This window comes from Ceratotherium simum, chromosome 15, assembly GCF_057802395.1.
Source record: "Ceratotherium simum simum isolate JZ-2026a chromosome 15, ASM5780239v1, whole genome shotgun sequence".
Taxonomy (NCBI): domain Eukaryota; kingdom Metazoa; phylum Chordata; class Mammalia; order Perissodactyla; family Rhinocerotidae; genus Ceratotherium; species Ceratotherium simum.
In genome coordinates, this window is record NC_141914.1 from 5942266 (window position 1) to 5962796 (window position 20531).

Consider the following 20531-nt stretch of genomic DNA (forward strand, 5'->3'; position numbering starts at 1 on the left):
CAGCGATAACATGTCATTCTAACTACTTTGATGAACTTGGTTCAAACATTGGCCAGAAGTCTTTAAAGTATATGTTTCCCCGCCTGCTTTCCCTTCTTCTCTTTTTGCTCCCCAGTGTTAATGACTTACTTCAGTCTTTATTTCCCACTCCGCACTGTTCCAGAATTCTTTGGAGAAAAGGTGTTTGGAGACTTAGAAGAGCGTGTTCTCTTATGTAGCCATCTCCAGGAAGGAATGAGACACTGGATAATCCTGAGACAACCAGGTAACCTTTCATGTAGCATATTTACCCATATTTACTTTTATGTTTCATTAGCCAGACACGGAACGTATTTTGCATTCACCAAACCCAGAGTAAATAAGGAAGATATAAAATTTTACCATGGGTAAATAAGGGTTACCTGTTGTTGTATTTTTCAATAATTCCAGAATCACAGCGGAGCCCAAACAAGCAGCAGACCTTCAAAGGTGGGCATGTGAAAGAGAACCACAATATCTTTATAAAAACTCGATTCCTTTGGGAATGTAAATTTGATAATAATATCCACATGTAGACCAGCGGATCTTATTTAGTGCTCACCTTAACAAGACAGTCTAGTTGGGGGGTAGGAGGAAAGATGTATTATTTATCTGCCACGTCTCTACTTGCCACTTAACAATAGATCGTACTTTTAGCCTCTGTTTGTAGCCCCTCAGCCCAGCACGCTCTCCCGTCCTCTGGGCACGGTGCTGCACAGCCTCAGACACAAGCTTTCCGTGAAGGTAATGACTTTGAAGCACAGACGCTGAGCTCACATAGTAACCACGAGTACACTCAGGTCACTATGGCCAGGGGAGAAGAGGATGCCAGAGCTAGAAGCCATCAGCAACTCCAAACATGCAGAGGGACAAGAAATCACGTAAGGGGAGGGGCAAGGTAGAGACCTTACACATACACATCAACACAAAAGCACCTCCCTCCCCACTGGTGGCTGAAACAGCAGTTAGGTTTCCAGGCCTGGGTGGCTTGTGAGTTCTGTACAACGTGGTCTGGGTTTTGGCAAGTAGATTAAGACTAGAAAAGCGAGTCTCATGACCACCTCCGCTGGCTAGAATTCTGTATTTTCCAGTCTCGTAAATAATAAAAGGAAACTTGAAGTAGGAAAGTTCTCAAGATATTTTACATCCTCTTTCTGCTTCTGAGGAATAGTTCTGTAAACTGGGAATGGGAATATTATCTCTCCCTTACATACAAGTTGAGAGGTTAAAAACATTAAGTTTCGATTCACATAATTTGGCAATAAAAGATGGCCTCAACAGTGAACATTTTAGGTAATAATTTAAGCCAACCCTCTGTTCTAAATTGAACAGTACTGGGGACAAAGTTTTCTAAGACAATTAGATGGAAACCCTGGAGCAACCAAATTGTAAGTTAACATGTTTATCTCTGCAGGTTGCCAGTGACTCTCATCTTTCTCCAGTGAGTTCTGGAACAGACAACAAGGATCTGGCCCTCACTTGGTGCACTGCTGAGCCCTCCCAAGTGGGGGTCACTGTGAGGTCCTGATGTAAATGGGGAGCAGCACAGTGTATCACAGGCCACAGAAAAGAAGAAATGATTAAGTGCCATTAATCAGTGTGGCTTCCACCTGGGCATCAAAGAAATACTGGCAAAGTCAGTGTTTTTATAATATGTTCACTAACATAATCAGTTTCCTACTTTCTCCATCTTGGTTTAATAAAACTGAGAAGGATCACCTGATTTTATAGAGCTTTCCAAACTATCAGTTTTATATTTTTAAGTCAAAATTAATTTAAGACTGTCCTCAAAATAGAATAATGTCTAAACCTGTTCATTAACGGAAAGTCCATTTAAGCTCGCAGCTTTGCAATTCCAAGTTAAATTCTGATTTTGAAACATCACTGGCAAATCTGAAGGTAAAATAAGAAAAAATGAAGCAATGGAAAACTCGGCCCTGGCTCATAATGGGGACCAGAGGTGTTTCCAATCCTCCACATGTGTTTTAGAGCTTTCTTTATGAGGAAGAGCGATCACTCCACTACTGTCACGGAGAGCACTTCATGAGAAAAACAAATTTCTCTAGAAATAAGTTATCTTTACATTTATATTTTTAAAAGAAACAGGCAGCATTTTAAAGGGGCAATTCCAACCTAACAGTCTCCTTATCTAAATACTTTCAAGAGTATCATGTGTCCTGGAAATAGGCCATTAAATCTATTTTCCCGGTAGAAACTGCAACACGAATTACTGATTGATCATTCATCTAAAATGAAATTGTCACTAAATGGTAGAATGAGATCTAGATGCTCACTTTATCTGTGGCCTTCCACACTCAAATAATATAAAAGAAGAAAAGGTAAAGAACAACGTTTTTCTGCAATGTAGGTCATCAACCTTCTCTCATTTATAGTAAATAAGGTGCTAAGATACCTGAAAGCACAGATTCTTTGGGGAAAAAAATTACTTCACAAAGGCTTTCTGTATAAAAACTTTTAAAGTGGGAAAGTGGTGTCCATGGTAAAATAAAAAAGGCAGGCAGAGAGGCATCTTAACCAATCATCACTTAAATGCAGTTAGCATTAAACCAATATCTGTTTTCAAATCATTGCAATTTGGTTTTTCCCCAAACTTTGAAAATTTTCTAACCTATTTTATCGTTCTGTACCTTCCGAGCAATAGCAATTTAAGATCCGAATCAAAACTGGGTCCCTCATTCATTACAGGAAAGAAGATATTTAACATTGGTTTTGTTATCACACAAACCTTTGATGGTTTCACGGCAGCAGCAGCAGCAGTATCACCCCTATTGAGGACTTGACAATTATCTGACACTCAACAGAACCAATGCCTGTCCCATGGGAGCACAGAGCCAGACACATGTCTCCAAGTGCCCCCATCACGTCAGGGAAACTACGTCCTGGAGGAAGCTGGCAGGAAGCCTTCTCTCTTCAGGGCCTTCCCTTTGGCCCCCAGGGATGCCAGCCACTCTGCTAGGATTCAGTTGCTTAAATGGGAAGACAAGCAATTTGGGTAAACCTTGGGAAACTGAAATACCAAAATCGGTTGCTGCCACGTGCAGGACAAACACAACCAATTTTGAAGGCACATCATCAGTAACTTTCAATAAAGATGATTATGGGAACTTCAATAAAACTGACAGCTTCAACCGACTACTCGTCCCTCTTCCTGGCAGTGCTTTTTAGAAAAGTGAAGAGCTGAGTCGCACCTCCACCCTGCTCCCTGGCACCTTGATTTTATTCTGCCCGACAATAAGGAAATAAACAAAGACTAAAATAACTTTTCTAAGATTAAAGAGTACCTTCTATATGTATCATACTCCCAACTCTATCGACAGAAAGTAAAGTCAAATTTGTGCTCCTACAAACACCCCCCGTCTCTGCAAGCGCCCCGATCTCTGCCCCCTTGAGTCTGTGGTTAAGAAACTCAGTTAGATCACCACATCTGGCTGTAGCAGGCCATACATTCTGACAGGTTTTCGTAAAATGCTTACTAGTTTATGATCCGTGAATTACTCAATGAGAATAAGACGGATATAAATGTATGGATCTGATCTCTTGACACATTTAGTTATTTTTGAATCTCTGTAAACCATTTCTTTCAAAACGGTTTGTAAACCACACATGAGTCTACCTAATTTGTTCCTGGAATACAAAATAAACATTTGCTTGCTAGTCATAAAATAGATAGCTACATATGACCCATTATCTCAAGCCAATTGAATTATTATCTATTGTAGACCAAGACCAACTCTGTATCAAGCATTCTTTGGTTTTGTGACTAACAAATGAGTAAGACATGGCCCCACTGTCAAAGAACCCAGTTTAGTGGGAAGTCAATGACAGAAATAAAAAATTACAACACATCCTTGGTGATAACGGAATGGAAGCATATACATGGTACAGAAAAAGGAATGAAAGAAGGAGTTTCTGTGAGTTTTTTGAGGCTCCTTCAAATGTCCACCTGCCAAAAATACACACATTTTTCTCCAAATCCCCATGATGTGTGCAATATTGAAAATGAGAGTTATTCATCTGGAATACTGAATTATTTCCAGAGAGCCCATATACAATGTTGGTGTTTTTTACAAAAGCGTGATACCTTAACAGTTATGATCATATTGGCATAGATTCATTTGTACTGAATAAAAAAAGGGACACAAGATACACATGTGTTTTGCTGAGAAGATAATTTAAAGTTTAGTTCACGGGACACAGCCCATCTAGGACTAGCTCAGATGGGACATATTTTCAGAAGGACCTAGAAAGTGGACCAGCATCATGAGAGCGTGAACCAAGGGTGACCAGGGCTTGTCCTGACCAGACTTATTAAAAACAGGGTTTTTACCCACTGTTTCTTCTAACCCTAGGTTACTAACTAATCAATCAACAGGTATTTATTAGACACATTTCTCCTACTTTGTCCTTTTATAATACGGTCTTTGGAGTCAAATCAAGACCACTCTCCTCTTTTCTAAGACTGATTTAGGATTTCCTCGTGTCCTGTTACCAGCAAGACATTATGCAAATGTAGGAAGGAAAAAAACCTCGAATTGCGGTCTCTGACGCTGATGCTTAGGTAAGTGGTAGCTGATTATTCTCCTGCCCTTCCCAGGCAAGACCGAATTAGACTGCTGTTACCATACTAATGTCTTCTCTGCTCTCTTTAGATGGTCACCAATTCCTTCTCTCATTGCGGGATAGCTGGTTCGCCCACCCCCACTCCACCCTGCCCCAATCTTTCTTTAATCAACTCCATCAGTTTTCTTTCCATCCACCTCAAGCAAATGAGGAAAAATGAAAGTTTCTAAGAGTTTAAACGAATAAAGTTCAGGAGAAGCCCAATAATGATTCAGCATCGTTAACTATCAACAAAATCTGGGGCAACAACTGGGCTCTATGTTGGTCTCCACTTCTCCTCATCCTCACCACACAAAGATTAATGGAGGAATGATTTTCATTTCCACACCATGCTCTCATTGTGTGTGTATTTGAATGGTAATTACAACTCAATTGTTGCTAAAATCCACACTGTTGTCTTCTCATTGACAAGAAAATGTAGGGAGGTTCTCGAAAGGGAAGTTTATTAATAATGAAAATGGCACAATTATATACATGAGAAAAGAAAGACCCTTTTATATACATGAAGACTTTTAACTTTTTATTTCTAATTAGCTAGTACTAAGACTAGAACATTTCAGGAAAACAGTAAAGTAACGTGAACTTATCTGATCCATACCTTAGGTAAAATGTCACAAATACGATGAAAACGACAAGTCCTTCATTACCCATACTCCATACTGAACATATATCGTGTATGTACATGATCGCTTCAGAATCATCACATAGTCCTGATATATAAATAATTAGACCTTTATTTTCTAATATTATAGTTACTTTTTTCCTATTTATGCCCTTAATCTCTAAAAATGTAATTAAATATAAGTGAGAGGAAAAAAAGCCAGGATGAGGAATCATTTCACCTAGGCTGTAGCTGTAACTGTGTGGCTGAGGGGAGTGTTTCCACCTGTGTCTTTCTATTCTGAGGGGAGTGGTCTACCCTGGGTCTTTATTAACTCACAGAAGTAGTGCAATGTTTTACGAAATACACAAGTCAGGGAAATTTCCAGGCAGATTCTTGAAATCATCTATTACTTTCTGGTCCCCTCCCACTTTTCCACCTCCAATCAGGATCTGTTGTGGAACACAATGCAATTGATCTGAGGAATGTGACCTTCACACCATTTTTCTGCATTTATTACACACTTGGGAATAGAATGAGCTAGGATCCATGACTCACTGCAGCTGGATTACAAACGAGGAAGGCTGGCCCCACCCGTTCCTACTGGGAATTATTAGAAACATCTTAGAAAAAAAAATGACCCATATTTTTCTTGGCTAAAATATCTCAATTTAATAAAGATAAATTATTCTCCTAAATCAGCTGTTTCCTTATGGAATAAAGTTGTTGCCTTCTCTTCCCATTTCAAAGTGAAAATTCAATTTACAGGCTGATGGATGTCAAAGTATCCATTATTGAAAACGCGGAAATGACACAAAGATACCAGCTGCCTATAAATCATAAAATAGAAGGCAGACCTAGAAAACAAGCATGCAAATGAATAACTAAATCAGGTATCACATTTGAGGAGCATATTTTTGGAGGCTACAAAGAATATTTGTGCAGTTTCCTTCCTTTTGTCAGAAGTAATATGAAGTCAGGGTTGTTCAACTACATGACAATTCACTGTGGTCAAAAAGCAGGGGATGGGGAGCAGCCAAGCCCTGGTGACCAGAAACCGCAGGAAAAACGAAGAAGAGGGGGCAATAAAATCAGGTAAATCGCATTTGTTTTATTAGGTAAGTAATGGGACTTCAGGGCACAAAACGTGATCTAATACCCTTAAATCACTGCCATGGTGGAAATGGAGTCCTATTTAGTTATCAAATAAATCCTCCTTTATCCAGAACCCATGAAAATAAGAATCGTGGAGGTTCACTCAATTATAAAGGCTACATCTACAAGACTCTAAAGCATCTCATATACCCCCCAAAAAAGTTAGTTATTTACCACGCACTTTTAGTGCTAACTGCATTTTATTGTTTTTAAATAAGGTGATAGTTTTATTAAATATTATATTGCTAAGTTAATGAGAATGTCCTAATAATCAGATCATTTCATTCCTCAATCACACAGCCTAATACTCTTCAATGACTACCCGCCGTTAAATCACCTTGGGGAAAGCTCTTTCAAAAAGAAGCTCTGTTGGGGTAGTCTGTCCGATGGGTAGCCCTTTTAGCCCTTTAAATTTGCACTTCAGTGGATCTTCCCTGCGGAATCTGCCTGCTCCATGTTTCTCATTGGGGTTCAGCTGTACCAGAGCCAGGGTGAGAGTCTTGTTCCTGAACTGAGAGCACAGGAGTTCCTTTCCTCTTCCATTTAGCAGGTGTGGAGCAGACACTCATGTAGAGCTAACAACTCTGCTCTGGCATGAAAAGGTCATATAAAAGGAAATCAGAGACAGACACGTGTCAGAATTCTCAAAATCCCCCGTCACTGTTTGGCTTCCGGAAAACAACAATCCTCCTTTGGCTCAGTTGGTGCTTCTTCTAAGTGTTGCACATGGTGACCTCCCTTTATGTCCATCTAGAACTCTGCCAGAAAGCAGACATGCAAAAGGTTGCATTCTAGGGTTCATCTGTGATAAAAACAAATTTTCTTTTTCATCTAACACAAGTAAGTTTAGGAAAAAAAGTTTAAAATCTTAAAGAGAAATCTGCGGAAGTCTTACAAATAAAATTCAGCATTTAGTAGTGACAAATGTCATTAACATTTATAATGCTTTAAAAACAATTATCAATTACCTTCCAAATGGGCCCAGTGGAAAATGTCCCAGCAGTGGCTTGTCCCTATGCTGAACCTACAGAGAATCTGTGATGTGAGTAAGGAATGGAAGACAATACTGACGTAAGGAAAAGACCTACCTACCTACCTACCTACCTACACACACACACACACACACACACACACAATCCGTGTTACCCATACATACTTTGCAGAATACCTGGATATCCTCAAGGCTTTCAATAGCTTTACTGTGGCATGTACTCAGCCCAGAGATTTATGGTGTCCTCATAATGAGTGAAATTGGCAGTCATCAAATTGAAAAAAAAAAATAAGTGAACCAAGTATTTTATCTTATGGTCAATCTACCCTTGATTAGTTATATCTGGTCAGAAAGAAATCAAAATGTTCAAGATCGTTTTGGGCTAACATAAAGACATCTGACATAAAATACCTGCGTCAATAACAACCCATTTGCATATGCAACTTAATATTAGTAATGATGATTATTTGGTTCTCTCCTTGCCCCCTCCATAGCTACCCATTCAAAAAGTACTAGACAGAAGAAAACTCCCATTTTCAGTTAAAATTTATATAAGATGTACGTAGACTTTTCCTACCTATAAAATTTTTTAAAATTTAACTGCAATAAAACTGTCATGTTTTATATAAACAGAAATTAATTTAGACATGAGATATTACACAAAGCAGAAGCGATACAAACAAGCTAACTTATAACATATGAGGTAGTTAAGTGCTGTTTTCCAAATTAATATACCAGGAACTAGAGTGGCCAGGATTCGCCTAGGACCTCTTCAGATATCAGAAGCAGAGTCAGGGAACCCATTAGTTCTGACTCGGTTCACTCATCAATCAGCAAAATGTATTCTCAGCCCTGTGGGTTTGACCCGACACCCACGGCTTCTCTTCTCCGTCCATGTGATTAAATTCGTCTTCAGTGTAACGGGAGCCCTGTAAACTTTCTACATATGTACTGTCCTTGACAACTAAAAAAATAGGATATTAACATACTTAACAATAATGTGGTCTTGATTAATATGCTCAAGAAATTCAAAACTCAGGTAGAAGCATAAAGTACACACCTAAATCTATACTGCAGCAAAAAGATTGCTTTTTCTTCAACAGCTTGATCAAAAAAAACTCATATTTTATTTAGATGAATGTCTGCCTATAAACTATATTAAAACTACTTCAAATCTTCTCCTTCCAGCTGACAATAACAAACATGCTACAGAATAATCACTTGGCCTCCTTCTGGAAGTCTCACCTCATCTCTCTGCTGGGCAGCCTGAGGCACAGGCATTAAGAGAAGCCCTCAGAGACCCCGAAGCAACAGCAAGTGCAGCCCCAACTCCCAGGCCCGGCTTTTTTCTTGCAGAATACTTTCTAGAAATCATAAAGTTTTGAATTTCTTTAAATACAGCTTTTGGTCTTTGTAGGTATAAAAATTGTCACATCTCTTACTACATTCTGAAATTTTAGGCTACAAAAAAAAATTTGTCCCCCAAATTAATTTTTTTAATAGAAAACTCTTCTTCCAACAGAGTTCAAAGTCCAGGTTAATTACATGACATAGGTAACAAGTGATCTCCGTCTTCTCTAGGCTTCTAATCAGTTTCAAAATAGAAGTTTTGGTTAAAGCTCTTCCCTGCCATGAAAAAAACAAAAAGAAATTAATTGAAAAAGCAAGGACACACTGAAATGCACTTTTGTTGTAATATATCATTGTCAAGCTATGTTCCTAAAATCACCAATACTTTCTGTTTTCTTTCTTTGCAGGAAAGTCCTGCACTTTGCTAAGTTTAAAAAAAAATCCACACTACAAAGACCAGGTAGCGCTTTTACTGAATCCTATATCACGTCCATTAACATTTTCTTGGGCTACTGGTAGATGAAAACTCTGAGACTGAGTGAAACTGAAAACATGGTATGGATGATGTGGCTAACATTTTTCAATGCCATGTTCCCATGATGAGCAACCCCCTTAAGGTTACAGTGTCTGTGTGGACTCTCTTTTGTTTCCCTGGATCTTCTTGTTTAAATCTTCTTTGTTACATGGATTTTTTTTTTGTTTATTTTAATGCCAGGCGGTTTACAAGAAGAAACTGAAGCATGTAGTCAATCTGTCTGTCATCAGTTAGGCTCTCCTGAATCCTTTCTTTGGATGTCTTAGCCTCAATGAGATGCATTTTTAATTCAGGTAACACATTCAGGCAGGTGGCTCTGAGGGGCTTATGAAGGGTCTTAGGAAAGATAAAAACATCAGCCATGTTCTTTCTACTGGATGCCACTGAAGTGACGCCACAGGCCATTTGCTGGCTGGAGACACAGGGATGAGTGCATGTCCTAGTTTAGAAGGCCGACTCCCAGTAGTATTGCTGTGACAGCACTCAGCAAGGTTAGCAGCACCTCCAGGAGGGCCAAGTCAGATGCTCAGCGAGTTTTAAATGAGTCTCCACCATGCACATGGAATTAGAAAGGCATCTTCTTCAGTTTCCACAGGTGTCAATTCGTCCCTTCCTATCAGAGAGGAACCATAAGTGAGGGGCTGCCTCTCAGAGAAAAGAGATTTGGAGGAAAGGGGCAGAGGCTACAAATAGAGCCAGGTGTTATCCTGACCGTTCATCAATTTCTCCTGCAAGCATTGCTTCTTTTTTTTGTTTGTTTTTTTTTTGTGAGGGAGATCAACCCTGAGCTAACATCCGTGCTAATCCTCCTCTTTTTGCTGAGGAAGACCGGCTCTGAGCTAACATCTATTGCCAATCCTCTTCCTTTTTTTCTTCCCCAAAGCCCCAGTAGATAGTTGTATGTCATAGTTGCACATCCTTCTAGTTGCTGTATGTGGGACGCGGCCTCAGCATGGCCTGACAAGTAGTGCCTCGGTGTGCGCCCGGGATCTGAACCCCAGGCCGCCAGTAGCGGAGCGTGCGCACTTAACCGCTAAGCCACTGGGCCGGCCCACAAGCATTGCTTCTTAATGATGAATTGCTCTGGTTTTCTCTTCTAAAAGCCAGGTGCAGATATGTGGCCTGGGTGGGCCCCATCCATGAGGAAGCACCTTTGTGAGAGCACCAATAGGAACAAACATCAAAGTAAATTATAACCCCACCCACTACATTCAATTAATGCCCATAATGGTCTCTTTACAAGACAGTTTATTTTTGTAACCTAAGTCTGCTTATGGATCCTGGGAAACAAAGGAAAAAAAACCACAGACACTTGCCCAAAATGCATGCTGAGAAAAGCAAATGGAAACAGACAGAATGAAATGTAAGATGAACTTGATAGAGGGAGGAGATACACTTTAATGAGATTTGTGTAATTCAAAGCACACTGAAAAGAAATCTATAGAGATGAAAGAGGAAGGATATGTTGAAATACGTGAGGATTTATGGCTACTCAAGTGCTTTTCATAGAAACTGTCTACCAAAAATATTTCACAGCATCAGATCGTGGGTGACATCTGTGGCATAAGAGAGAGAGCATGACAGCCCAGGGAGCTCTGGGCCAGGACGCATAGTGTCTTTAAATCTCTGTCATTTGCTATCATGGTGATCTTGAGTGAGTCCCTTCATCTTTCTGAGGCCTCCTTTCCTCATTTACAAAACTTAAATATGCGGCCAGCCTGGTGGCGTAGTGGTTAAGTTGGTGCGCTCCACTTCGGCAGCCTGGGATTCGCAGGCCCGGATCCTGGGCACGGACCTACACACCACTCATCGAGCTATGCTGTGGCAGCGACCCACATACAAAATAGAGGAAGATTGGCACAGATGTTAGCTCAGGGCCAATCTTCCTCACCAAAAAAAAACATTCAATTTATAAAGCCATTATGAGGAATAAGTGAAGTAATCTGTGTGGAAGTGTATTAACTGCAAAGAACTCAACAAATGTTGGTTAACACCAGAACCCAGGTCATGTGGGTAGGAACTGTGTGCCCACGCTGGTGGTGCTACTCTAAGGCAAACTGTTAGGACCTGGGTTAGGGCGCTGTCATGTGCTTACATTTGATGTTGTCTCACAAATGCCGCAAACCTAGGATCACTGGCATATAGTTCCAAAATTCTCATTCTTTCTTGAATTTCCTTTAAAAAGGAAAGAAAGAAAAGAAAAAGAGGCCATACACTGCATTAGAAAAACTTTAACAACCTTTTAAAAGGACGTCTAATTTTCATAAGGAATTGTGGCTTTCTGGATTACCCAGGGGAGAGCTATCCAGAACAATGGCCTTTTCAGAGAAGTGGAAGGTGTGGCTACTACAGGAACCAAACCGCTCTGAGTAAAGGTGTGGCTGTAACATGAACCCCTCTGAGTGAAGGCGTGGCTGTGACACGAACCCCTCTGAGTAAGGGTGTGGCCACGATGTGAACTGCTCTGAATAACTCAGACATACATTTCTAAGGAAGGGAGGGTGGGGAGAGGGGGCACTTACTAATAATGGGAAAAAGAACTACTGGTTGGGGAATAAAGTACAGCTCAGAATTGTATACCCTCTACACACCACATCAACTGGGAGATATCATGAGACAAAAAACTAATCATGAAACCATTTTCACCCATTCTTGAAGCCCATGTACACAGGTGTGTGCACATGTGTGTGTCACACACACACACACACCAGCAGCAGCAGAAAAGCAAAGTTCCCTACCTCTCTGGAAAGCTGGCTGTTGTCATACAGTTGTCTGATTTCCTCCCTGCTCAGACCACCAATCACCTCCCTGCCTGCTGAGCTGCAGAAGGGACGCTGAGGATGGGGTCCCTGGTACTGCTCGAGTCCGGCCATGTGGCTTTCGTACATGGGGTTGGACTTCACAGCATTTTCAATGGATGAGAGGCTGTCAGGCTGCCTGCTGGAGCCATAAAAAGAAAAGGATGGTTGATTCAGGTTCTTCTTCAGATGCTCAACTACTTGGGAGACTATTTACCTAGAGCAAGATTTCTGTTGGGGAAGAAAAAGAGGTGAACTAGATGCAAATAGGGGGAGGTGACTATGAAAACTATCCAGATCAATCTCAAAAATTATTTATCAGGTGTTATCATTATTATCTCTTCAACCACATGGCTAGTGCCCTGTGGAATTGCCCTAAGTCTCATTCATCTTTATTTGCCCCACAGTGCCTGGCACTCAATCAATGTTGATGGGGAAATATGTCTGTCAATAGACAGTACTTCATTAAACGAATATGGCTCCATCTTTCCCAGAGTCAACAAATAAAAATCAGTGTGTAACCACACAGAGAATCTGATCGAAATATAAATACGGAGGGACTGAGCCTCAGTTAAATTCAATTCAGGTCTACAAATATTTACTGTGCATTGATTATGTGCCCAGGACTGGTCTAGATGCTGATGACACAAAGAGTTTGTTGGAATCCCTCTCCAGAATGAGATTACAGTAAAGTCAGACTCAATAAAATTATAAGAACAATGGGGGAAGTAAGTCCTGGGTGCTCCAGGGACCTAGGAGAGACGGCCCTCAGCCAAGCCAGAGGGTGAGGGAAGGGAACCCAGACCTGAAGCAGTAGCTCCTATAGACTAGAAGCATGGAAGCAACGTAAATCAGGGATGGTGATCTCATAACAACCAAAAGGTCCTTGGATTGCTAGTCTAGCAGGCAGAACAGGTTTTCTGTCCTCCATTAATGAAGCTACACTTATCTAATGGAGAACCAGATTTCATTCCTTGTCAGTTTCTTAGCTAGATTTAAAATCTAGCTAATTATCACTGTAATGAGCCAAAGGGGAACAAACTAACAGATCTGGTCCTCACATGAGGGCCTCATTTCATCTCCATCACCCTTCCAACCCCTCCCCCACCAAGAGACAGGTGTTCTGGCCACACCCAATGATGCTGTGGCTTCAGTCGGCCTTCCCTGAAGGCACACGCCTCCCTGACTTTGCTCACGCTCATTCAGCTCGCTGGGAAGTGTCCCACCCACCTGCAGCACACATCTACTCTTCTGTCCAGCTAAATATCATAACCATCATTAAAGCTTCTAAGACTCTCTCCTCCAGGCAGGAGGGCCCCTCAGCATCTTACAGTACTGCTTATGCTTGTGTCCATCTGACACCCTGTGAGGACAGGGACCAGGTTTTTACTCAATTTTACAGCTCTCTCCCCTCCACTTCCATCCTTGTCCAATATTTGCCACATAGTAAGTACTAAATGAATGAATACAAAGAACATTTTATTCCGTCAGAGAATAATTTTCCTTATTTACCTGAAGGGCCTCTTTCTTTCTCTCCTAACACGCTGAGCTTGAAGAGTCCTGACGAGGAAGAAGATGACAGCAGAAGAGATGAGAAGAAGTCCAACCAGGGAGGCGACGGCGATGCCGATCACCCAGGGCTCGGACACAAACTCCTCACAGTGCTCCCCTCGGTACCACCAGTTCTCACCCACCCGGCACCTGTAACGAGCAGTGACCAAGCCCAGAAACAGTATCACTCTGCTGAAAGTACCAGGTAACAGCAGAACCTTGGACAGGACTGGGGAAAGGCAGAGAAACAAAGGCTGACCACATGCGGCCTCAGGGAAGAGCAGAAGATACAGGTTAAATCATCACACAATTTAGGGCTGTGCAAATGCCTGGCACAGACCCGGGAGGTCCTCGACTACTTGTAAACGACTAACCAAAAGACTGAATAGACATAGAGAAAGTATTCCATCCAATTTCCATATTTATGGTCATGAGAAACAGGCCCAGGAAGGACAGTAACGTGATGAGGTCACACAGTTCGCCAGCAACAGAGCTGGGTCTAGAGCCCAGGCCTGCAGACTTCTCGTGTCCTGTCACCACACAGCCTCCAGGCCACGCTCCCCCACTCCCAGAGCAGTGAGGACATCACTGCTTCTCAAAATAATATAATTTCTCTGGAAATTGAGAGACTCTTTTCCCTGCTGGTTTTCTAGCTAAACTTCACATTTTTTCATATAGAAGAATTAGATCACTTCCACCTATTTCCTCTGTTTTTGGCATCTCTGCCAACATTTGCCCATCTTGGCATTCACTGTCCTCTTGTTTACGTTTCCCCTGCTTACTCTCCGCATCCCTCCTTTGACGCCCCTGTGACTGGTTGTGTGGCAGGGGGGTTGATCTGTTCTGCTTTGTTGAGGGGAGGGGGCAGGAAGGCTGGTCAGGCCACCTGAATCTGCTCATCTTCTGCTACCCTTTCTTAGGTTCTACCTTTAAAAAATGGATTTCGGGTACTTAAAATAAAATATATTTGTCACAACTTCAAAGACTTTAAATACTGGCTTTTATTCATTTTTGAATACTCAGTAGGACCAAGAGTAGCCCAAAGCCATTAAGAATATAATCTGAATAGAACAAACTCCTTTGTTTTCAGCTTCAGGTACAGTGTGAAGTGTTGATCTTACTCCTAAACCTAATTTGAGCACCAACTGCCTTATCAACAGCACTAGGAATATGCAAAGTTATGTTCAAACACTCTCAGGAGGGTGCATTTAGACCATGTTTTTCTTACTGCTTCCTAAGAGCATAAAATAAAATAACCAATTGAACTGGGTATAATTCAGGCCTACTAATTGACTCAGTCTTCCCATGAGAACTAGATGGCATCCATCTATTCCCTAGATATAACTTTTACAATAAATATTGCTGTAATCCTAAAATCATAGGTGTAGACCCCTTTTCTTCAGAGGAAGTATCTATAACCTTGTAAAGCTATAATCCCTAACAACAACATACCTACAAATGGCCCCATGTCCGGGTATAATGTCACACTTTCCATCATTCAGGCAGAAGTCAGGCTGTAGGTCACAGAGACTCTGACAGGGCAGTTCCTTCACACTCTGGTACCCAGGGTAGCATCTGCACTCTGCTTCTCCACTCCAGGGGTTGACCAAACACTCAGAAAATTCATTGCATGCCTGAAACTTGCAAGGGTTGGCTTCATCACCTAAAACATCAAACAAACCAGAGAATGATACAAGGAAAGGGAAAACACAGAAGTTAGGGTACAGGAAGCCCTTCCACTAAGGCTCCCCACTCTCAAGTATCACCCTTCCTGAACCATTAAAATACACCATCACCACCAATACCACAAAAAATTTGTGACTCATCCTTGATTGATGAGCTTTTGTCAAATTTCTCTGAAATCCAGAGCCAAATCATAAAACCCAACCACCTGGGTAAGCCTCTACATGTTTTACCTAGGGAGCATGTAGAAGCTTGAAAATCTATGTCATGTAATTGTAGATCTCAATTACACACAGTTTTCATGTACCATTCATTTCCACCAACCCTATCTGGCTCTAGTCCACCTCCACTCTGCACACGCTGCTACATGCCCTGCCCCACACTGAGAATATGGGATGGGAGACAGACCCAGAGAAGAACTGGTGGGAGCCTCAGGGATGGGTATAGCCCAATAAGAGCAGCCTAAGAACAAATCTCAAATGTTTCAAGATTTGTGAAAGCCAATGTTAGGAAAATACATCAGCCTTGCACCTCCTCAGGCCATTCCCAACAATATTTTGGATTCAATAATTTCACTTTTCATTGATGGGATGAGAGAAAATGATAATTTTTTAAAAATTAATTAGGACCAAAAAAAAAGCCAAAAATTATATAAGACATTGATGATGGATGGGCCTTCCATCCTATCATGGTTCCACTATATGTTCTTCACTGGTGAACAGCAATCTGTGAGTTGCAAATAGGCAAATGGTGACATAGATACCAAAAACAGAGGAAATAAGTGGAAATGACCCATAAACTCATCTATATGAAAAAGCATAAAGTTTAGCTAGAAGGCTAAGGGCAGGGGGCGGGGGGCGGTGTTAAAAAGCAAAGAGCATGGTCTCTCAGTTTCCAGATAAATTAATATTGTTTTGAGAATCAATGATTTCCTTGCTACTCTAGAGAGGAAAGACATTTTGCACCACTCTGTGGCCTTGGAGTTTGGAGGATCTCTGCAACTGATCTTTCTTGGGCCTTTATAGGAATGGGGGACATACTGGGTTGAATATGTCCCCCCCAAAATTCATGTCCAACCAGAACCTCAGAACATGACCCTATTTGGAAATAGGGTCTTTACAGATGTAACCAAACTAAGATGAGGTCATACAAGATTAGGGTGGGCCCCTAGTCCAATAATTGGTGTCCTTATAAGAAGAGGGAAATTTGGGCACAGAGACATAGACACACAGGAAAGAATGCCATACAAAGAAAGTGGAGCAATGCATCTACAAGCCAAGGAATGTCAAGGATTGCTGTAAACACCAGAAGATAGGAAGAGGTACGGAAGGATCCTTTCCTGGAACCTTCAGAGGGAACATAGCCTGCTAACACCTTGATTTTGGATTTCTAGCCTCCAGAACTCTGAGAGAATAAATTTCTGTTGTTTTAAGCCACGCAGTTTGTGGTCCTTTGTTACAGCAGCCGTAAGAAACTAAGACAAGGGACCACGGATAAGATGCTCCTACAACAAGGAGAGCATACAAACGTGCTGACAGATGAGCAGTTTCTACAAGGGGACTCCACAGCAGGATTCCACTGTGTATTTCCTAAGTCTTTACATCCTTATCCTAGTATCCATTTTGTGACTTTGTAGTCAGAAAATAATCCAGTCCTGGCCTAGCAGTGAGGGTAAGAGTGTATACAAGGGTGGGAAGGATTACCATTGCACAGCTCCGCTTTGTTGATGGAAGTTCAAGTGTTTCTGAAACACTGCATGTGAAACAAGTTAGGCAAAAGACAAGTCAATCTTGTCTCTAGCCAATCTTGAGATAAAATAATATTTTAATCTGAAAGCCTTTAACTGAAAATACATATATAGTAGGAAAATTCTATTTTAAAATTCTAAAACTTTGGGACCATTGAGTGGTGTGGGTGAGTGTCGAGGGGGAAGAAAACAGAATCTATAAGAGGAAAAAGATAAATGATGCTCGCTTTTGCTGCTAGACTGAGAGAGACTAAGACTAATATTTCAATCATATAAATAAGACTATAGTTTTGAAGTCTCTTTCCAGTCATTTGAGCAGGTTAAAGGTGGATGCCCAAAACAGATGGCCCTCTGTTTGGAAGAGTATCTTAATGACTTTATGGGAAAACAAAGGCAGTCCGGGAGCTAAGCTTGGGATAGGAGACAGGGATCTAAAGTGTAGAATGAATTACTTTCTGGTTTTCCAGGGCCAGGCTAAGAGGATTGACGGGTCCAGGAAAATGAGAGTGGAGGAAATGTGAAGAGAGTCTGGAAAGACAGCCTGAGCAGCCAGAGTAACAAGTAACATGGTACTGACTGGGTTCTAGAGAAAAAGTTAGGCAGTAAGATATATCTTTGAAAGGGTGCCTGAGGAATTTTAGGATATTTGTGCCTGACAGTAACATTTTAAAGCCATCTACTGTGCTACGATAAAGCCTCCTCCATCACCTTCATGTCATCAGCAAATATCTGATAGATCAACTGCCTTGTGTTAGAGGTGTTTTGGGAACATCAAAAATGGACTGTGATCTATGTTGAGTTAACATAAAGAACCACCACAGAGGTCAAGACAAATGTGAGACTGGAAATTCAGCAAAGGAACTCAGAGCTGGAGGTGATTAAGAGATATTTAAGTTCCTTGCTAATTCCTAGAGATATTGGGGGTGGGAGGGCCATTGATGCAGGTTTTACACTGCACATGGGAGGGGCTAATGCCAATTTATTTGAATGTTAAAGAAAAAGGTGACCCTATAAACCTGGATGACTTGCCATGCAGCTGACATGTGAGTTACACACAAAACTGAAGTAAATGCACTTATTTATTATACTTCTCTTTAAAAAGAAGTGGATTGACTTTTGCAAAAGTTTTATAAATCATAACTTCTTGCATTTATATGACTAGTCAAATACTTTTATATGTTATTTGTTTAATCCTTAGAATAGCCCATGAAATACATAGGCCAGCTCATACTATCCTCATTTAATATATGAGGGACTAAGGCTCAGAGATAAAATAGCTCATCTAGGGTCACACCAATGATACATGGTAAAGCAGAGGCAAGAAACTAGGCCTTCCAAATTATAATTTATTGCTTCTTCCACTACACCACATGGCAAAGAATGCATGGCCTGAGAGAACTCAAGTGGCAAGAGATCTGGATATTGGGGGATTAGCTAACTAATTTCCCTCACTTGCAATGAATAATGGTCCTTCAAGGATTTCAAAGGAAAGAATGTCTGCTTCTTTCCCAGTTAAAGAATAGGGCTGACTTCCAAACCAGTTTAAGAGTAGAAGGCACTGGAGAAATATGAATCCAAACATTCTACCTTACTCCTACTCAAAACCACTGTCCTCTGGCACATGGAAGGAAAAAGAGAACAAAGTTTGAGGATGGTTACAAACTCTATAGGGGAAAAGAACATGATGTGACAAGATAAACTAATAGGAAAAATTCAACCTAGATTATGAATGAGTCAGCGAAAGTCTTGAGGAAGAGACATTGGAACTGAGGCATAAAGGGTCAGCAGAAGTCAGCCAAGAAGGGAAAGAGTTTCAGGCAAAGGGGCCAGTGTGTGCAGAGGCTTTAAGGCAAGAAAAGTTTTTTCTATCTGAGGAACTAAAAACAAGCTAGTTTGACTAGAAGATGGTGAGCAAAGAGGTTAGTTTCATTGGATGATTTTGAGAAGAAGATAGGGACCAGGCCTTAGGGCTACTAAATCAGGCAGCTATTGAAGTGTTTCAAGCAGGAAAGTGAAGTGATCTGATTGATGTTTTAGAAGGAGCACCCTGGCTACTGTCTGGAGAATGAATAAGAAAGGGGGCAAGAGAGACAGTGGGGAAACTGGTCCAAACGAGAGATGATGGTGGCTTGGACTAGAGTAGTGGCAGTGGGGACAGAGAGTACAGCATAGATTTGAGATATATTTAGAATTCAGAATAAATATAAGTTTGGTAAGTGATGGAAAGTTGGGGGTGGTGGAAACTGAGGTATTAGAATGACTTCCCAGGTTTCTGGCTTAAGTAGCGGAGTAGACAGAGCTTCCATTTATTGAAAAGGAGAAGCTGAGAGAAGGAGCAGATTTGTCTGGAAGGTGGGGAGACTTGAAAAACAAGAGCTCACTCATAGACATCTTCAGTTTGATATACACAGAATACATCCAAGTTGAGATCATCAAGTAAGTAGTTAGATATTGACTCTCGAGCCCAGAAGACAAGTCCAATCTGCATATAAAAACACAGAGAGTTATTGACATTTATGTGAGACTTAAAATAATAGGAATGGATAAAACAACTTAGGAAAATAACAGTAGGGAAGCGAGTCCAAATCTATTGGGCATGGCAACATAGAGATGTAGCAAGAAGAGATCCAGTAAGTAAGAGATGCAGGATAAAGAAAGAGAGAGCCAGATGGAGGAGACAGAAAAGGGAATGAGAGGTGAGCAAGGAAAGATACCAGGTGTGGATAACCCTTTTCAAAAGAGAATGATATTGACGTCCTTGGAAGAGATACTTGACTAATTACCAACATGTTGAAAATTTGCCTGACATAGTCCCCTTTTTCCTCCAAAGTATTAAATGCACCTTGATTCAGCGTAGAAGAAAATACACAAGAATAACTTCTGGATTCCACTAAGTATTCAACATCATTACCTGATTCCACATCAAGGGAGTATTTATCAATAGCCAAGTTCATGGTTTGGTAGGCAGTGGTGCAAAAGTCTTCCAGAATCATGTACACAGCATTGTTGACATTGGGAGGGACAGACTTGGCAAACTTCATTCGGCTATTCACCACAATACTGCCATTTCTGAAGTTCAGGATTTCTAAATTCTGGAACCCTGTGAGATTTGACTGGAGATAGGGAACCAGCTACAACACATGAAAAGTGGTCAGTTTATTGACAAGGTTTTGCATTTTGTCCAATACATACCAAAACAAACAAACAAACAAGGATGAACCCCTCCCCTACTTTTCCAAATTGTATTCTATTTACACTATTTAATCTGTTCATTGACAAAAGTATAAATTGTGAATTATTTGAGAGTCATGAGATATTCACAGTGATATTTAGGAACCCCATAGAACTCACAGAGTTTTAGACACCCAGCGAGTTCAATATCTAAGTTGTCACATCACCCTCATGCCTCCTTTGTGTTTTCCATTTCTTGTATCCACCTGTCTTATTGTTTTCGTACCAAC

The 20531-nt window shown here is 41.0% G+C and overlaps 1 protein-coding gene across 1 annotated transcript in view; it reads right to left on the reverse strand.

The window, feature by feature from the left end:
• Positions 1–4865: 4865 nt before the first annotated feature.
• The window catches only part of IMPG2 (interphotoreceptor matrix proteoglycan 2), a 73456-nt gene continuing 57790 nt past the window's right edge, over positions 4866–20531 (reverse strand). The window contains exons 15-19 of the mRNA XM_087439515.1: positions 19982–20201; positions 15093–15303; positions 13602–13790; positions 12030–12231; positions 4866–11466 (exon numbers count right to left, since the gene is read on the reverse strand). Of these exons, the coding sequence (XP_087295641.1) occupies positions 11383–11466; positions 12030–12231; positions 13602–13790; positions 15093–15303; positions 19982–20201 (906 nt within the window). The 3' untranslated portion in view covers positions 4866–11382. The remainder of the gene's footprint in view (positions 11467–12029; positions 12232–13601; positions 13791–15092; positions 15304–19981; positions 20202–20531) is intronic.